Here is a 20397-nt window from a genome sequence, read left to right as displayed (position 1 = left end):
GGCGCCCCTCTTTATTCACTTTTGAGTCCATGCTAAACCAGCTAATAACTTTAGGAGCATTTTGCCCTTCCAATCCCCTCCCTTAACTTACTTAATGTAAGTATCACTGTTTTTATAGCCCTCTGTCTACTATCTGTATGGTCAAATCCTTTTTCTGTTCCTTTCCCATTTTTATTTCTACTCTCTCCAGTGCTGCCTAAGTTTAAGGTGGACGTGGTGGAGCCCAGGAAGTTATCGACAGTGGAGGAATCCTTCGTAGTGAAAATTTGCTGTAGGTGAGAATAAAACTCGGAATATGGTGGAGATTCAGGCTATATTGAGAAGAGGGACAAGGACAAGTGATTATGGAGGCAGTGGTTAAAACTTGAGATATTTTATGTGGTCCAGAGTCATTACTTCTCCAAGAACACATTTTTGTTTTTTTGTTTGTTCTTTGTTTTCTTCGTGTGTGTTATTTGAGAGAGAGAGAGAGAGTGAGAGAGCACTCAAATGGGGGAGAGTGGTATGGGGGAGGAGACAGAAAGAGAGAAAGAGAGAGAGGGAGAGAATCCTAAGTAGGGTCCACAGTCCATGCTCAGTGCCGGGTCCAACATGGGGCCCGATCCTATGACCCTGGGATTGTGACCTGAGCTAAAACCAAGAGCTGAATACTCAACCAACGGAGCCACCCAAGCACCCTTCAGCATTATTGATTAGTGTCTACTTTATGCAGAACACAATATTGAATCCCGTGGAGAAGGAGGAGGAAGGAGAAAGAAAAGCATTGTCTCTGTCCTTTGGATGCTACTTATTACGTGGCAGCAACACCCTAAGGCTTTGAGTAAAGCAGGGAAGTGATAAAGACTAGTGAAGGGTAGGACAGTGAGTACTTCCAGAGGCTGGAGCACAGGAAAGAAGGAAAAGTGGTGTTTTGGACAAGGAGGGTTGGATCTCAAGTGGAATCTTCCACCTCTGACACCTCCTGCTTCTCTGCGGTAGGTACACCTATGGAAAGCCCGTGCTAGGGGCAGCGCAGGTCTCAGTGTGTCAGAAGGCATATACTCCCCACTTTCCAGAGGCAGACTGGGAACAGCCCCCTGACAGATGCAAGCACCTTTCTGGACAGGTGAGTCAATGGGATGTAGAAAAGGAAACGTATTCATATGTCCTAAAGTAACTCAGTGCCAATATACCAATACAAAAAAGTAGTAAAAAGCCCAAAGTAGAAATCCTTTCACACAATGATTGTCCCCGTTCCAAAGCACGAAGCAGTCTTCTTTATTCTAAACAGCTGAAGTCTTGTAGAATCTGCCTTGGAGTCCTCGGGAGATGCAATGTTCCTGCACTGCAGTTGGTTCTTTCCCCCCTTCTCAGATCTTGGGGCCTCAAAGTTGTTGTTTTTTTAACGTTTTATTTATTTCTGAGAGAGAGAGAGAGATAGCGCGAACAGGGGAGGGTCATAGAGAGAGGGAGACACAGAATCCGAAACAGGCTTCAGGCTCTGAGCTGTCAGCACAGTGCCTGACGCGGGGCTCAAATCCACGAACTGTGAGATCATGACCTGAGCCAAAGTTGGACACTTAACCAACTGAGCCATCAGGCGCCCCTTTCATGATTCTCTGTGTACAGGTGTGCACTCTATGTCGTAGGAGAGTTTTTCTATCTTAAAGGTGGTGACACTCAAGTATGGAGCTAAGAATTTCCTTCTACAGTGTATTATGAAATGGGAGCAGAGGTTAGGTGACTCATCCTCCCTTTCTCTCTCTCTCTGATTGCTTCACTAGACTGACAAATCAGGATGCTTCTCAGCTTCTGTGGACATGTCCACCTTCAACCTCACTGGTTATGTGTACAGCCACAGCATCAATATTGTGGCTACTGTGGTGGAGGAAGGAACAGGTAAGTGGGATACTCCTTCCTTCACTAAGAAAAGAGAAAGGAGAAGGGCTGTCCCAGGGAGAGACCTATTGAGAGGACTCAAGACCTACCCTCATTAGTGTTTGGGAATGACTCTGTCCCTTATTCACAGTCAAAGGAAAATGCCAGGTTCCAATCTGTCATTTACTACCTATTCCCCCGAAAGTTTGGGCGGGGGAGGAGTTTGTTTGGATCTCTGGCCAGAAATATGTGCTGTCTCATATGTCCAGTGGCACCATTCTTTCAGGGATTTTATGTTAAACGTGAGGAGGAGGGTATCAGGTGTTTAGGTCATCATGTGTTCGGTTCCCCTCTGCAGGAGTAGAGGCCAATACCACTCAGGATATCTATATTTCTTCAGAAATGGGATCAATCACCTTTGAGGATACCAAAAACTTTTATTACCCCAATTTCCCCTTCAGTGGGAAGGTATGTTGAAACGTGTCTCTATACCAAAAATGCTTAACCATTCACTGTTGCTTTCTTCCTGTAGACATATAATAATAGCTGATTTAGCATTGTTCGAAGTCCTTTACATGGATTCACTTATTATATCCTTACAACAATCCAGTGAGGTAGACACTTTTATTGGCCCCGTTTTACAGATGAGGAGACGGAGGCACCGAGAGGTTAAATGGTTTTCCAAAAGTTATACAGCTAGTAGGTGGTACCTAGGATCAAATCCAGACTGACTGCATCCAGAGTATATACTCTTTTTTTTTTTAATTTTTAATGTTTTATTTATTTCTGAGAGAGAGAGAGAGAGAGACAGCATGAGCAGGGGAGGGTCAGAGAGAGAGGGAGGTACAGAACCTGAAACAGGCTCCAGGCTCTGAGCTGGCTGTCAGCACAGAGCCGGATGCGGGGCTCGAACCCACGAACTGTGAGATCATGACCTGAGCTGAAGTTGGACGCCTAACTGACTGAGCCACCCAGGCGCCCCAGGATATATACTCTTAATTCCTTGGGCTGTGTTGCTCTTAATTTCACATGAAATATGCCTTGAACATTAATGTGAGTTTATTGCCTTTCCCAGTGCCCGGGACTCATACTCTTAATGTTCAAATCTTAAAATTTTAGACCTGCAAGGTATCTGGAGAAACCATCTGGTCTGGCTCCTCATCTGAGCAAGATTAAACTTTCCTTGACAGAGAGCCAATTATAGCTCCTTAAGCGGTTTCTTCAGAGATTTAAAAATTTCCCTTGTTTGAGTCTTCTTTTTAATACTTAACACTCTGTCCGTCTCTCCAGCTTATCTTTTTTAACGTCCCAAACAATTTTTCAGCACAATAATGTAGCATACTTTTAGATCTATTTAGATCCATCTTTAGTCATCTTTTCTCTAGACTAGATCCAGATTATCTGAGAGCTTAAGGATTATACAATTTGGGAGTGGAAGAGGATTTTCTTTTAAAAAATTTAAAGCAAAATAGCGTACAGAAAAGCTTGGAGGGGACCCGTGTAGAAGAAGGGTCCTAAAGCTTCTGTAGCTCCATGGCAAATCTACTTCTGCTTGAGGCTGAGCTACTTCCGTTTGCTTCTCACTTCCTCATAGATGTTGGGTTCCAATGCTTGAATCTCATTTACTTGTTTCTGGACTCTTTCCTGAAATGTATTCTTAGAGTTTCTTTTATCGCCTCACTTTACCTCATTCTTGAAGCTACTCCATACCTAACTCTAATGCCATCATAACCTTTCACCCTTTAGGTAAGAATTAGGGGCCACGACGGCTCCCCTCTCAAGAATCATCTAGTATTTCTTGTGGTTTATGCAATAAATGGAACCATCAACCAGACCCTAACTACTGACAACGAGGGCCTTGCTTCCTTCAAGCTGGATACAGTCAGTTGGAACGGGAGAGATGTTTCTCTGGAGGTAAGCACTGAGGAGGGCATGCTTTCCAGTATGGCTTCCCTGAAGGAAAACTTCCAACTTTTCCTGTTCTCTCCCCTCTTCCCTCATTTGTAATTCTGCGGACATCACTCACCAGTCCTGCTTCCCAGTTGACAAAAACTTTGGTTTGTCTTTCATATCAACATAATAAATGATCCTTCAGGTAAACATTGTTATTTCTACTAAGTCATCATACAACTTATCCTCATCTCTATTTGAGCTTATATTTAAAATTAGAGTAGGGAGAGGGCGCCTGGGTGGCTCAGTTGGTTGAGCATCCAAATTTGGCTCAGGCCGTGATCCAGTTTCGGCTCAGGGTTTGTGAGTTTGAGCCCCTCAATGGGCTCTCTGCTGTCAGCGCAGAGCCTGCGTCTCATCCTTTGTCCCCTCTCTCTCTGCCCCTCCCCTGTTTGTGCTCTCTCTCTCTCAAAAATCAATAAACATTAAAAAATTTTTTCAAAAGAAACTCTTATGGTTTGTTTCCCTCTCTCTTTTCCCCTCTTTTCCACCCCCTTCCCATATGTTCATCTCTTTTGTTTCTTAATGGAAATAATTATTTTTAATCTTACTATCCTTTATACCTAGTTTTCTTATCCCTAGGATGTATTTTTTAATTTCTGTGTAATCTTAGTCATGCTTATCCACATCTCTTGCATCAGTCCGTGAAGGTTTATCACCCATAATTGTGCATTACTTGACAAGCCCTATTTCACTCCTCTACATACCAAAGTGCGGCTGCACCAAGCCACTGTTAGGGATTTCTCAATCATCCTTCGCTGGACCTCTAGTGAAACATCTACGTGCCATTTTTAGGCAGCGAAGATTTGAGAGAGATCAATTTAAAAACCATAAGGAGTCCATGGGATTACTACGGTGGGGGTATGTGTTAAAAGCCTTTTTCTTTCTCTTTTCTTAGGGCAGATTCCAAATGGAAGATTTGGGAAATAAGCCAGAACAGGTGCCTCATTACTACAAAAATGACTACTTGTACCTGCAGTCCTTCTACAACACAACGCGTAGCTTCCTTGGCATCCACCAGCCAAATGGAATCTTGGCATGTGGCCAGCCCCAGGAAGTGCTGGTGGACTATTACATTGATCCCGCTGATGTGGTCCCTGACCAGGAAGTCACCGTCTCCTACTATGTGAGCCAGGGCAATGAGGGCTGGGGAGAGTGCACTAGGGGAGGAAAGGAAACTAGGAGAGTGAGACAGAAAGGGTGACTTATGTCTAGAGACATAGTGCAAATCTCATGGGTAATTTCAAGATGTTTAGACGCCATATTTAAAAATTAAAAAAATAGATGAAACTTCTTTTTAAAATCTATTTTAGGGGCCCTGGCTGTCTCAGTTGGGAGAGTGTGCAGCTCTTGTCCTTGGGGTCATGAGTTCAAGCCCCACTTTGGGTGTAGAGATTACTTATATGTATATATGTGTGTGTGTGTGTGTGTATGTATATATATATTCATATAATGTATATATATATTTACATAATTATATATATTAATTTAACCCAATGTGTCAACGCATGATCATGTCAACATGAAATTAATATCAAAATTATTAATAGATACTTTACATTTTTTGTTTCAGCTGAGTTTCATGTCTTTGAAACTCAAAGTATGTATTTTGTAGTAGCCACCTTTCAAGGGCTCCAGCTCGTGGCTGCCACCGTGTACAGTGTAGGTGTAAAGGATGGGGGAAATGAGAAAAAAAGAGATTTTTTTTTTAAACTTTTTTTAATGTTTTATTTATTTCTGAGAGAGGAAGAGAGAGAGACAGTGTGAATCTTCAGTGTGAATCTGAAGCAGGCTCCAGGCTCTGAGCTGTCAGCACAGAGCCCGACGCAGGGCTCGTACCCACAAACTGTGAGATCGTGACCTGAGCTGAAGTCGGACGCTTAACCGACTGAGCCACCCAGGCGCCCCAGAGAAAAAAGATATTTTAAACAGGAGCCCAGGAAATTGTCTGGGAAGATAAAGTGAAGAATTAAGGAGAAAACGTTCCTGGTCAGGGCTGAACGGGAGTGGGGGACGTGAATGGGAGAGAGGGCGAGAAGGGGATGGGACTCGGAATAAATTTCATTCTGTGTTTCACTGTTCAGTATTTAAAAATAGATGATAAGGGTTAAATTAGGGGCACTTGCGTGGCTCAGTCGGTTGAGCGTCCAACTTTGGCTCAGGTGATAATCTCAAGGTTCGTGGGTTCGAGCCCTGCGTCGGGCTCTGTGCTGACAGCTCAGAGCCTGGAGCCTGTTTCAGATTCTGTGTCTCCCTCTCTCTGACCCTCCCCTGCTCACACTGTCTCTCTTTCAGAAATAAATAAAACATTAAAAAAAGTTAACATTGATAGCAGCTTTGTCGTGTAAAGAAAATCACAACATGTAGCTTGAAAGAAATGGATAAAGATGAGCAGCTTTACTGGTCACCTTGGTGATAGTGAGGAATTCGATTTGTGTAAAGCCCGGGTTTGATGGGGCCCAGAGTCTCTAGTCTCTTATCACCCTCTCAAAGTTTCTGAGGGATTTTCTCTCCATTGGTTCATTGATTCATTTCAGTGTCTTCATGATGCAGAAACAATCATCCTGACAAGACAGGATGAGGAGGGTGGACGGCATAGGAAGTCAGAGCGCTGACACGCACACGGCCTCCAGGACAGGAGAGTGGGGAGGCCCGGGAGCTGGGGTGGGCGGATCAAATCAGTGTGGAAGGGCTGAGGGCCAGCTGAGGATCTGAAGAGCCAGCCGACAGCCCTTGACTGTGGTCTGAGATGACAGCCTGCTTAGAAACGCTTTCACTGAATTTGGTTTCAAGTGAGTGAACAGGAAGGGAGAATTAGATGAGGGGATTTCTCCCCTCAAGTGTCAAGTGTCAGAAGGGCTCAAGGCAGTTAAAAATTTTTTTTAATGTTTTTTATTTATTTCAGAGAGAGAGAGAGAGAGAGAGAAAGACAGCGTGAGCAGGGGAGGGTCAAAGAGAGGGAGACACAGAATCTGAAACAGGCTCTAGGCTCTGAGCTGTCAGCACAGAGCCCAACGTGGGGCTTGAACCCACAAACCGTGAGATCATGACCTGAGCAGAAGTCGGACGCTTAACCGACGGAGCCCCCAGGCACCCCTCAAGGCAGTTTAAAGTGCACTCATGTCCATTGAATTTTGAATTAAGTGATAATAATAAAAAAAAAAAAGTCATGAAGATTGATTTGAGGTAACTTTATGTTACAAGGATCATAAGAGAATAAAACCTGGAGACCTTTGAGAATTGGTGGGCAGCTATCTATTGGGAAGAATGTTCCCTTTGGCCCCGAGGTCATGATGCCCTTTGTCTCCTCCCAACCTCGCCCATGGTTCTCGGGCCAGAGCTCCAAGCCGAAGTGTCATCAAGGCTCTTGGCGCCATCCAACATTTGGCAAACGGATGGATGCTGCACAAAGCACTGAGCCAGGCTCTGGAACTAAGAAAGGAGACTTTCCTCCTGGAGAGGTGCAGGGATGCTCCAGAAGTAGGGCCCCATAACTTCTGTGTGGTTTATGATTGTTTTCCTCTTTTTTAGGTAGTAGGGAAAGGGGGTTTGGAGATCGAGGGGCAGAAACACCTGAATTCTGAGAAGGAAGGTGAGTGTTTATGCTTCCATTGAAAGACGAAAGGGTATTTTAAAGTTCCAGGAAACTGTTGTTACATTAGAAGCAACATAGAAGAGGCAACGAGAGCAGAATACTACTGAGAAGCATAGAACAGGAGAATGGGGGGACCGGTGCAGCGGGAAGTGCAGACTTGGGTCTGGAGGTCATTGGTAGACAAGTGTGCGTTCTCATTCCTGTATATCCCTCTTTTTTTCCAGGAAAGAAAGGCTCCTTCTCCATCTCACTGACCTTCACCTCCAGACTAGCCCCTCATCCTTCTCTTGTGATCTATGCCATTTTTCCCAGTGGGGCTGTTATAGCCGACAAAATTCAGTTTTCAGTCTAGATGTGTTTTGACAATCAGGTAAAATGGCAGTTGAGGAGGGTGAAGAAAAGGTCTGGGCAGAGAGATCTTGTGTATGCTGGGGCCAGAGATCAGGCAGGGGCAGGGAAATGGGAAGATAATATTGAAGGGGGTGCCATTATTGTATTTATACCTTCAGGATGTTTTGTTGAGATATATCTCATTCTTTTTAGAAAGTCACGCTGGGAAACTGTGTATTCTCTATCACCATTATTTCTTTTTTCGTTTTGTCTCTTAACCTTTCTATGTTATTCTGTGCTGTGCGGCTCACTTTTTCCAACTGTACCACAAGGCACTAGTTCTAAAAGGGCTAGACTTTACAAAACAAAACAAAACAATCCATATAAAAGTGAAGGAATGGGCTTGGATGACAGAGTTGGGGCATATTGGTATATGATCCAAATTACATTGCTTGTCCTCTCCAGGCTGACCCATTCTCCAAGTTCTACTTTTCCCTTCTCCAGGTTTCCCTTGGCTTCTCACCTTCCCAGCAGCTTCCAGGGGCCGCCGTGGAACTACAACTGCAGGCAGCTCCTGGGTCCCTGTGTGCCGTCCGGGCGGTGGATAAGAGCGTCTTGCTACTTAGGCCCGAGAGAGAGCTGAGCAACAGCTCTGTGAGTCGTCTGCTAATGGGGCCGGAGGAGGAGACAGTGTGACTGAATTAGAATAAAAGATGCATTTCAGGGAGTGAGAAAGAAAGTCTGGGGGAAATAGTGCACCACCATCAAGTGGGGAAATAAAGGTATGATGGTATGAGAAAGGCTTGGCTCATGTGGACGTAAAAGTAGGAAAGATGTAATAGGAGATAAGGGTGACACATTATTTAAAAAGGTGAGAAAGAGGGGTGCCTGGGTGGTTCAGTTGGTTAAGTGTCTGGCTCTTGATTTTGGCTCAGGTCATGATCTCACGGTTCATGAGTTCGAGCTCCCCGTCAGCCTCTGTGCTGACAGCATGGAGCCTGCTTGGAATCATCTCCCTCTCTCTCTGCCCCTCCCCCATTCATGCACATTTTCTCTCTCTGTTTCTCAAAATAAATAAGGTAAAAAAAATTTTTTTTAAGGTGAACATTTTTATTTTTTAATAAAAAAATTTTTATCTTTTATTTATTTTTGAGAGAGAGAGACAGTATGAGCAGGGGAGGGGCAGAAAGGGAGACACAGAATCTGACGCAGGCTCCAGTCTCTGAGCTAGCTGTCAGCACACAGCCCGACATGGGGCTTGAACCCACAAACCATGAGATCATGACCTGAGCTGAAGTCGGACGCTTAACCGACCGAGTCACCCAGACACCCCAGAGGTCAAAAATTTTAAAGTAGGGAAGGGATTATGATGGAATAAATACAGGAAGATTTCTGGAGTAATGAAGAGAACTAATACAAGAACGGTGAACTGTGGCACCAGAATCTGAGAGAAGTTTCTCTACGGATTTCACCGTGTCAGTAATTTATTTCCTTTTCCCTTCCTACTTCAGGTCTATGGGATGTTCTCATCATGGTATGGTCACTACCCCCATCAGGTGGCTGAGTATGATGAGTGTTCAACATCTGGCTTCCGGAACTCTCCTCAACCCCTCCCAATTATGTGGAGGCCTTGGTTCTCTGAAAGTGTGGACCTCTTCCATTTTTTCCAGGTAGATGTTCTTACCCATTTTGTTCTGATGGAAACAATGGTGGTGGTGGGTGAAGGGTAGGGCAAAGGAAAAGCAGAGAGACTCTTGTGGGCACTGAAGGGGTAGAACCTTGGAAGAAACTCCTAATATGTGAGAGATCCTCTCCTGATGCCTATCCTTGAAGAAGGTACCCAAATGCCCAATTGCATTGGAAAAGGGCCACTGTGAGAGGCTATGTGCAGCCTCTTACCATTATTATAAAAAATGCATGAGTAGAAGTCAGGTACCTTATGAGTAGAGGTTGGGGATGCCATGGCACAAGTGTGACCAGGAAGTCTCTGAAGTCAGGGACCATGTCTTGTCCATCCTTTTATTCTCTCTAATGACTGATCCTTCATGATACTCAATGTATTTTTGTTGAATTGACTGAGCTGATAGGGTTCCTGCCCTCCGAAAGTTCAGTCTAAGTCACATAATAAGGACATAGTAACTAATATTTGGAAGAAGCAGGAAATGTATTTGACAATGAGGTAAGTGGAATACTATTCAGCCATGAAAAAGAGTGAAATTTTGCCATTTGCAACAACATGGGTGGATCCTGAGGGCATTATCCTCAGTGAAATAAGTCAGACTGAGAAAGACAAATATCATATGATCACACTTATATGTGGAATCTAAAAACAACAATGACGGCGACAATAATAAAACCAAGCTCATAGCTATGCAGAATAATTTGGTGGTTGCCAAGGCAGTGGGTATGGGGTGTGCAAAATGAGTAAAAGTTGTCAAAAGGCATAGACATCCGGTCCTGGGGATGTAATGTACAGTATGGTGACTGCATGGTTAATATTGTAGTACATATTACATATTTGAAAGTTGCTCAAAGAGTAGATCTTAAAAGTTCTTCACAAGAAAAAACATCTTTTTGTATCTATTTATGGTGATGGATGTTAACTAGGCTTATTATGGTGATCATTAGGCAGAATATATATTTAAAAAATGGAAAGCCCTTCACACTAGCTGACAGAAGTGAACAAAACTTGGTGGCTGAGTATTGAGTAATGAACACCAGTCTCACAATTAGCAGGAAAAGAAGGTCGTGGTTCAGCCCTTTGAGGGTGATGGAATTCCTAGGCAGTAGCCCGAGTAGTAAGGGAGGAGACCACTTTAACTCTTCATTCTCCGGTTTCTTTGATGCCTATCAGGACATGGGCTTGAAAATACTGTCCAACGCCCAGATTAAGAAGCCAGTCGATTGCAGTCACCAGTCTCTAAAACACAGCATTGCCATGGAAAAAGGTAAGCTGCTTGTGTAGCTTATATCACGGAACTCTGAAAACGCACTCTTTGCGTCTTGTTCCTGCACGGAGCCTCTCATCAGAAGGAGAATGGGTTGTGGGTCATAGATGCAGGCAGCAAGATCTCTCTCTGGGGAGAACTTTTGAAGCTTAATGCCCTTACCTATTCATCCTCTGGCCAAACCTCCTCATCTGTCACATCCACCCGATGGGCTTATGACTAGTCATTTCCTTGGTCCTCCTTCCTCCTTATCTCTGACTTGTTCTACATTTGCCTCTAATTTTCTTGGTCATAGTTCCTCCACCTCAATTATACAACAGAAGTCTTTTGAGAGAGCCTGGGTGGCCCAGTTGGTTAAGCCTTCTACTCTTGATTTCGTCTCAGGTCATGATCCTAGGGTCATGTCATTGAGCCCCACATTGGGCTTCATGCTGAGCACGGAGCCTGCTTGAGATTCTCTCTCCCTCTCTCTCTGCCCCTCCCCCACTCGCACATGTGAGAGGGCGCTCTCTCTCCCTCTCTCAAAAACGTCTTCTGTTTCCCCAAATTCCCTTATTCTTATTCTCCTCAGTACATTATGGTATTACTTCAGTGAACTTTGAATCATCATCATCTTCATCACTTCAGTCGGAGAATCCTCAGGTCCGCCAGTACTTCCCAGAGACTTGGCTCTGGGATCTGTTTCCTGTTGGGTAAGTGATGCCTCAAAGATACATCAAGAGGGGTGCCTGGGTGGTTCAGTCAGTTAAGCGTCTGACTTCGGCTCAGGTCATGATCTCACGATTTGTGGGTTTGAGCCCCGCGTCGGGCTCTGTGCTGACGGCTAGCTCAGAGCCTGGAGCCTGCTTCAGATTCTGTATCTCCCTCTCTCTCTGACCCTCCCCTGCTTGCGCTGTCTCTCTCTCTCTAAGAAATAAGTAAAACATTTAAAAAAATTTTTAAAAAAAGATACATCAAGATTGTACTCTACGGAGTGAGCAGAGAACTCAGAATCAGATCATTTTTTAAGATATGAATTTATTTATTTTTATATTTGATTTTATATTTTTATTTTATTTTAGAGAGAGTGTGCAAGCCAGGGAGGGGCAGAGGGAGAGAGAGAATCGTAAGCAGGCTCCACGCTCAGTGCAGAGCCCAGCACGGGGCTCATGACAAGCTCATCTCAAGGCTCCTGTGTCCAACAGGCACAGGAAAAGATGCTCACTATCACTAATCATCAGAGAAATGCAAATCAAAGCCCCAACAAGATATCACCACACAGATTCAGGGCCACTGGCTCTTTCAGATACGTGTGTACACACACGTGCCCACCTGCTCTTACTCACCCCCTTATGTACTCGGGCACCCCCTTCTCCCACATTTGTACATCCTCGCCCACCTGAAGATTCACACTCTGAGACTTGGCACGTTCCTCAGTTTGGTTGCCTTTTTACCCCCACTCCCCACCCCCATAACAGGTAAGTTTATAGCTAAGTCCACAGTGTTCTTCTTGCCCTGCTGTGTGCCTCACCTGGGTTCTGTGTTCGTACAGTAACTCGGGGAAGAAAGCTGTCCACATCACAGTTCCTGATACCATCACCGAGTGGAAGGCGGTGACTTTCTGCAGCTCCCAGTCCAGAGGCTTTGGTCTGTCACCCACCGTTGGACTGATTGCTTTCAAACCATTCTTTGTTGATCTGACTCTCCCATACTCAGTAGTGCGTGGGGAATCCTTTCGCCTTACTGCCACCATCTTCAGTTACCTGAAGGACTGCATCTGGGTAAGAGCTGGGATACAGGAATCTCTGGCCCTGGGAAAGAGATGGGGCGTGTCTCCGCCCCCACATTTTCCTAAGCCTCTGTGTGTGGTTTCTTGTACTTGGACCCTTTACATGCCTTAAACATCTTCAGGTTCACACTCACCTGGCTAAGTCAGATGAGTACCAGGTGGAGTCACGGACAGATTCTCAGGACTCCAGCTGTCTCTGTGCTGATGAAGCAAAAAGCTATCACTGGAATATCACAGCCATCAAGTTGGGTAAGAGGAGGAGGCGGTAGGCGGGCAAGGGAAGCATAGATCCACAGCTCAGAGGCTGAGAACTTTACCCTTTCCTCTCCTGCATTTGCTTTCTTCTCTCTTTTTCATTTTATTTGCCTCTATTTTTTCCCCCTCCTAAGTCTATGCTATAAATAAATAAGCAAATGCTCTTTGATAGATGCCTAAAAAGTTATCAAACTAGACTATTTTGAGTGTGAAAAGGGGAGCTTTTAGTATTTATGCCAAGACAAGGGATATATAGTCCTGTTACTAATCAAATACTTCCTAAGGGCCAGCTTCTATTCTAACAGCTTGACATGTATTAACTCATTTAAGCATCACAATAACCCTAGGAGATGTCATTCACTCTTAAGATAAAATCCTGGCAACCTGGTCTTCAGATGTATTAGTTATCTAATACATTAGTTATCTAATACCTATCTAATACATTCACCCTGAAACCTATAGGCTTCAAAGAATAAATATTTCTCATCACCCAGTTTCCATGGGCCAGTAATCTAGGTGCTGTTTAGCAGGGTGCCTCTGCCTCAAGGTCTCTCATGAAATACCAATCAAATCATCACCCAGGGCTGTGTTTTCATTCGGAGACTTGACTAGGAGAGGATCCACTTCCAAGCTCCTTCCCAAAGTCTCTGTCTCTCTTGGCCTCAGTTGTGGGCTGGTGGCCTCCCTCAGTTTCTCATCGCATGAATCTTTCCACCGAGCTGCCTCAGGACAGGACAGCTGGCCACCTGCAGAGCAAGTGGCCCAAGAGAAAGAGTGCCCCTGAGATAGAAGCTGTAGTCTTTTTTATGACCTCATCTCAGAAGTGGCATCTCATCACTTCTGCCCCATCCTCCTCATTAGAAGCCAGTCACGTAATCCAGCCCACGCTTTGAGAGCAATTCACACAACAGTGTAAATATCGGGATGCAGGGATCACAGGGGCCCCTAAGAGGCTGCCTACCACACTGGACCAGCATTACTGACATCACCTGGAAATTTGTCAGAAACGTGAATATAGGCCCCACCCCAGAGCTACTTAGCTTGTGTTGTAACAAGATCCTCACGCCATAAGTTTAAGAAGCACTGGTCTGGAGGGAAAGAGATCTCATTGTACCTCTGGCAATGAGGGCTAATGCCTTCCTTTCTCCTTCTTTCTTCACAGGTCATGTAAACTTTACTGTTACTACTAAGATTCTGGACAGCAGTGAGCTCTGTAGGGGGCAGAAGGCGTTTGTTCCAGAAAAGGGCCAGAGTGACACACTCATCAAACCAGTTCTGGTCAAGGTGGGTTTTCTTCAGGCTTAGCTTCAAGAAGTACAGGTAGCAGGCACCCCAGGGGTGTTCTGTGTATGTCCAGCCATACGGGTAATATCCTACAGCTGTCTGACTCCAACTACAATCAGGTTGCTCATTTTCCTTCTTCTGTGGCCCTTAATTATTTGCCTAACCCACACCAATTCTCTATGAAAGTGCCTACTACAGTGCCTGGTACTTTATAGACCCTCAATGAATGTTAGCTTCTCTTATTAAATATCTCTGCTATTGTCATTAGCTGCTTTTTTATCCCATCATGATCCCCATTGCCCATCCTGCCTCTTAGAAGTGTCCTAAACTTGTCCTTAGCTCTAGCCCTTGCTCAGAAAGAATTTTACTGATAGGCCCATCCTTGTGTTGAAATGAAGTTCTTGGGGCGCCTGGGTGGCTCAGTTGGTTAAGCGTCCCACGCTTGATTTTGGCTCAGGTCATGATTTCACAGTTTGTGAGTTTGAGCTCCACATCAGGCTCTGAGCTGACCGGGTGGAGCCTGCATAGGATTCTCTCTTTCCTTCTTTCTCTGCCCCCTCCCAGCTCATACTCTCTCTCTCTCAAAATAAGTAAGTAAACATTTAAAAAAAAAAAAAGAAAGAAAGAAAGAAAAGAAAAGAAATGGAGTTCTCCTGAGCTTCAAAGAGAAGCCTTGTTCTCTCAAGTTGGGAGAAGCCCTGGGGACACAGGGAGGGCCTTTTCTCCTCATTTCCCTTCCCCTTCCTATTCCTTCAGGGCCACCTGCCCTGACATCCACCTTCACTGTTCTCACCCTATGTCTCTCTTCATGTTAGCCTGAAGGAGTCCTTGTGGAGAAGACACACAGCTCGTTGCTTTGCCCGAAAGGTGGGTGAGTGCAGAGAGTGGTTGGTACTGAGAATTTCGTAGCAGTGGGAGACTTTCTTGGGCCGAAGGAAGAATATACAGAAAGGAGTAGGAGAGTCTAGGGGTGCCATCCCTAATGGGACCAGTCAGCAAGGGTGCCATCCCTAATGGGACCAATTAGCTGAGAGACAGGATGAAGAAAAAGTATACAACACAATTATGGGTTGTTGTTTTTTTTAATTTATTTTCAGCAAAGAGCACTATGAAAAGGTTAAAAGAAATGTGCTTTCTCCATCCCACAGAAAGCACTGGTACAGAAAACCCTGGGTTATAGAAAGATTTTCTATGGTTTGGGCTTGAGCTCCCACTATTTCAATCTTCTGTTGTTTCTCCTTTTCTCTGCTTCTCACAGGACAAGTGGATTCAGAATACATCTCCTTGGAGCTCCCTGTGGAAGTAGTTCCCTATTCAGCCAAGGCTTATGTTACAGCTCTGGGTAAATAGCTGGAGATTCTTGCTCAAAAGAAAAAAAAAAGTGGGGCTGAACATTGGTGAAAGTATGAGTGGGTGGGGGCATGAGGACCTTCCTGAAGGAAGGTGTGTTAAATTAGAAGTGACAGAAGAAAGGCTCATTTTATATAGTGAGCAAATGCAGCCTATAGGTAACAGTACATGTGGGTCTAGACATATACGATAGTTAAAAACAGAAAGGAGCCTGGATAGGAAGAATTTAAAGGTCAGGGAAGCTCATGTGTTTTTAGGTTCAGGTTGTTTCTAAACTGAGTGGAGAAGAGATATGATGTTTGTAGCAACCTTTTGAAAAATGAGGAATTTATCTATTTGAGTGTGGCTTAGGGGAAATAAAACCATATTTACATAGATGGGACACTTTACTCCTCTGGGCAAGGAGAGGGATTGGGTAGAAAAGCATGAGCTTGAAAATCAGATCAAGGGGCGCCTGGGTGGCTTAGTCGGTTAAGCGTCCGGCTTTCGCTTAGGTCATGATCTTGCGGTTCGTGGGTTCGAGCCCCGCATCAGGCTCTGTGCTGACTGCCAGCTCAGAGCCTGGAGCCTGTTTCAGAGTCTGTGTCTCCCTCTCTCTCTGGCCCTCCCCTGCTCATGCTGTCTCTCTCTCTCTCCTAGAAATAAATAAAACATTAAAAAAAGTAAAAAAAAAATAAAAAGAAAAAGAAAATAAAAAAAAAGAAAATCAGATCAAACCAGGTTGGGATCCCAGTTGTGCCATTTAATAGGCACATGACTTTGAATAAGTTAGTAAATGATTCTGATCCTCTTTTTTCCCCCTTCTGCAAGACTGCGATAACCTACCTCTCCAAATGGGTGTAAGCATTAAATATAAAGTTCCCACCACAATATCTAGCATACACTAGGAGCTCTGTGTATGTTAGATCTTTTCTTTATTCTGATCCCCTACTAAGAGCCTTTCCAGGATAAAATTTCTCCATTGTGACTGTATTTGAGTCAGACCTCTGGTATAGCACTCATCTTATTGTAGTATATAGCTCACTGTCTACATCTGTCTTTCACACTACATTGTGGGCTCCTTGAGAACAAGGACCACACCTTTTTTATTTCTTTTTTTTTTGAGAGAGAGAGAGAGAGCAAGTAGGGGAAGGGCAGAGAGAGAGAGAGAGAGAGAGAGAGAGAGAACCCCAAGTAGGCTCTGGCCGTCAGCATGGAACACCACGTGGGGCTCCATCTCACAAACTGTGAGATCACGACCTGAGCTGAAATCAAGAGTCAGATGCCTAACGGACTGAGCCACCCAGGCACCCACCTCTTTATTAATTCTGTTACTAGCACAGTTATTGCCACACAGTTGCCATTCAGTACGAATTTATAGATTTGAATTGAACTTAATGGCTAAAAGTGAGGATGTTAATGGGTCACTTACGTCAAGCTTACCGGTGCATAAAATATATGGGTAGGTCAGTAGCCATATCTTGGAAAAGGGTATCACAATTGTGTTTGCTTTGGGAGGAACATGGTGATTTGGAGGAGAATGTATTTATATGCAGTGGAGGAACTTAGAGACTTAGTATTGTAGATTTTGTTACGGTGCTCACTAGCCCAGGGACATGCCTTCTTAAAGCCCTGCACTCCCTTAGGTAGCCCATGTACTTCTCTCTCTGCTCCAGCACCATCTGTGAACCCAGACTTTTTGTACTATGTTATAGTTGTTCATAATGACTTCTATTTGTAATGTTTTATAATTGTTTACCCCTTTGATTATCATCTTTTGAGGTATTTGACTTTGGTCTCAGCTAAATGATAGCTGATACCTGCTTGTTAAATGAATGACAGCTGAGAAGGGATCTTTCTTCTCCCTACCATCACTTTCTTCTTTTGGATCTCAGGGGACATTATGGGCACAGCCCTTCAGAACCTAGACAATCTGGTACAGATGCCAAGGGGCTGCGGAGAGCAGAACATGGTCTTGTTTGCTCCCATAATCTACGTCTTGCAGTATCTGAAGAAGGCAAGGCTGCTGACTGAGGAAATCAGGTCTCGTGCAGTGGGTTTCCTGGAGCTCGGTGAGTTGGTTCGATATTTCTTCTTGGACACATTCTCTAGGGCCTGTGAGAGGCTAATAAGATACAAGGAAGTTCCCCCAAAGTGTCAAATATCCTTGAAAGTCTTGAAAGCCATGTTTTCTGAAGTTGTTCCTGTTATCTGACCCCATATCTGACTTCGCAGGGTACCAAAGGGAGCTGATGTACAAACACAGCAATGGCTCATACAGTGCCTTTGGGGAGCAGGATGAAAATGGAAACACATGGTAATATCGCCCAGTTCTCAGTGTATTCCAGAGCATAATTTCTGGGCCTGTGGAACTATTCCTCTACCTCCCCCCCACCCCCATTCCTTCTTACATCCATCTTCTACTTCCTTAATACTGATTCCTCAATCCCCTTCTGGAACCATACACCGAATCCCCTTTAATACTGTTTCCTCAATCCCCTTCTGGAACCATACACCGAAATAGACTACAGAACTATTGTACCCTTGCTGGAAAATCCCCCTTCACACCACATTTCTCTCTTTACCCATGTAGGCTGACAGCATTTGTCACCAAGTGCTTTGTCCAAGCTCAAGAATTCGTCTTTATTGATGAGAAGAATATCCAGGATGCTCTCAAGTGGATGGCGGGAAACCAGCTCTCCGACGGATGCTACGCCAACGTGGGAGCGCTCCTTCACACAACTATGAAGGTGCAGATCTGCCCCAGGGCCCTCAGCCCATCACCACCTCTGGGAGAAACTTGCATCTCTGACTGAGCAGAATCAAAAGAGTATAGGCCTGGGAGTCCGTGTTCTTCAGGTCTGAGCCCTGGCTCTGGGTGACCCTGGTCAATGAACTTAACCAGCCTGAGCCTCAGCTTCCATGTCTGGAGAATGGGAATATGTGCTTGCACAAGGTTCTTAACCTTGAAGTAAAGAAGCACTTTACTGATCATCAGATCAGCAGCAGCACCTGAGAACTTGTTTGAAATGCAAATTCCAGTCCTACCCTCCCCCCGCCCCCAGATTTGCTCTGAGAAACTCCGGAGGTGTGGGCCAGAAATTTGTATTTTTAACAAGCCCTGGAGGTTTTTCTGATATCCATGAAAGCGTGAGAACCACTGGATTGGAGGTTCACTGAGTCTTTTACTATCTCCTTAAATCTGAAGCAAAGCCACTTCTCTGGTGGGGACTGATCGGCAGGCAGTCCAGTGTTGTCTATAAGAAAACTCTGTGCCAGGCACTGTTCCAAGCACTTTGTTTATTTGATATCATTTAATGTTTACAACAAATTAATGAGCGAGGTGCTGGTATGCCACGATTACTCCCATTTCACAGATGAAGCAACTAAGGTGCAGAGATTAAATAAACTGTCCAAGGTGAACGCTACTGAGTGGTAGGACTGTAATTTGAACCACAGTCGCTGGACTCCAATCACTACATTGCCTGTACCCCTCCCAAACACAGGCGGAGGTGTTGATGCTTCAAGGAGAATTTGTTTAATTTAGAATACACCCGGTGAAGGAAAGATTTGTATGTAGGTTGCTAGAGAAGTCGTTTACATTGCCATTCCAGGGCCTGAATTAAAAATCTGGAGCACTAAAAAAAAAAAAAAGAAAAAAAGAAAAAAAAAGTCTTTGTCTTCGTATAGAATTCATTAGTATATTAGTATACTAATTATATATTAGTATATATATTATACAGGGTTTTATCAGTGTCTCCAAATCTCAGTCCTCTTAAACACTGACATACACATGGGAATAGCACAGGCCAGGGCTTGACTTGAACAAGATGGCAGAGGAGTTTCCTCTTCCTGCTCACCAGACCTGGCCAGGCTATTAAGAAGCCCATCATCTGGGTGGCAAGTTTAGTGACCTGGTGCAGAAGGTCCATAATTAAACTCCCTGGGTTCAACTCCTAGTCCTGCTGCTTATTAGCTGTGTAATCTCCAGCAAGCTATTTAGCCTTTCAAGGGTGTATTTTCTTATCTCGAGAATGACGATAACAATTTAGATTAGCTATTTAAAAAAAACTTGCTAATATCTTTCCATCAAGGCACTAAACAGGGTGGGCATCATCTAATCTCCCCTGGAGAAGAGGCTGGGCCTTTTGGTTTAGTTTTTTAATTTATTTTATTTATTTTTTTTTGATACAAGAGAGGGAGCATGAAGGGGGTGGGGTGCAGAGAGAGAGAGACAGAATCCCAAGCTGTCAGCCCAGACTTGGGGTTTGGTCTATGAGCTCATGACCTGAGCTGAAATCAAGAGTTAGACACTAACCAACCGAGCCGCCCAGGCACCCCTGGGCCTTTTGCTTCTTGAGAGGAGGTCTATTTGGGGAGGCTCAGGTTCAGTAAGAACCCAAGAATAAGAGATTTTCTCCTTATCCCCTCCCCTGTGTTTGTCTGTCTGGTTGTTTAAATAATCCACCCATTCAGAGGGGATACTTTTTTGCAACTTGTGTACGATTCATACCTATGCCATGCTGGCTGCTGCCTTGACCTCGTCTCCCTGGGTCCTCTAGGGTGGCATTGATGATCAGACTTCCCTGACTGCTTACATCACAGCCGCACTGCTGGAGATGAGAAAAACCATACAGGTGAGTGTCTCTAGCTCCTCCTCTTTATAATGTTCCTACTATGCCTACTTCTAGAGGAATTCACACACTGTTCACCCTTGTAAGCTCAGGGATATGTTGACTTCCTTATCACTTCTCGTTTTCAAAGGAATGCCTTATAAATTCAGTTCTTCATTGTACTTTTAGGACCCGATGGTGAGTCAGGGTCTACAGTGCCTCAGGAATTCTGTTTCCTCCACTACCAGCCTCTACACACAGGCCCTACTAGCTTATACTTTCTCTCTGGCTGGGGAGATGGACATCAGAAACCTTCTTCTTGAAAAGTTAGACCAGCAGGCTATCGTCACAGGTATGTTGACCATGTTAGGGGTGTATTTTGAAATTATGAAAATATGCTGTGAGTTATCTATAATTTTTCCTTGTCCCCATAGTCCCACATCTATTCAGTCATGTAGAAGATTCCTT

The 20397-nt window shown here is 44.4% G+C and overlaps 1 protein-coding gene across 1 annotated transcript in view; it reads left to right on the top strand.

Annotated features, from left to right (window-relative positions):
- Positions 1-20397, top strand: part of A2ML1 (alpha-2-macroglobulin like 1) — a 39925-nt gene that overhangs the window by 10196 nt on the left and 9332 nt on the right. Inside the window, 22 exon segments of the mRNA XM_039220660.1 lie at positions 191-275; positions 979-1105; positions 1764-1878; positions 2216-2325; positions 3604-3771; positions 4706-4933; positions 7339-7399; positions 7627-7772; positions 8237-8386; positions 9244-9402; positions 10587-10680; positions 11252-11372; positions 12212-12440; positions 12571-12697; positions 13866-13987; positions 14803-14854; positions 15246-15329; positions 17212-17388; positions 17552-17633; positions 17910-18066; positions 19879-19953; positions 20119-20281. Of these exon segments, the coding sequence (XP_039076591.1) occupies positions 191-275; positions 979-1105; positions 1764-1878; positions 2216-2325; positions 3604-3771; positions 4706-4933; positions 7339-7399; positions 7627-7772; positions 8237-8386; positions 9244-9402; positions 10587-10680; positions 11252-11372; positions 12212-12440; positions 12571-12697; positions 13866-13987; positions 14803-14854; positions 15246-15329; positions 17212-17388; positions 17552-17633; positions 17910-18066; positions 19879-19953; positions 20119-20281 (2832 nt within the window).

This window comes from Hyaena hyaena, unplaced genomic scaffold (genome assembly GCF_003009895.1).
Source record: "Hyaena hyaena isolate Hyena2069 unplaced genomic scaffold, ASM300989v1 scaffold_909, whole genome shotgun sequence".
In the NCBI taxonomy this organism is placed as follows: Eukaryota; Metazoa; Chordata; class Mammalia; order Carnivora; family Hyaenidae; genus Hyaena; species Hyaena hyaena.
Note: the sequence above shows the minus strand (reverse complement) of the source record. Positions and strands in the feature narration are given on the sequence as shown.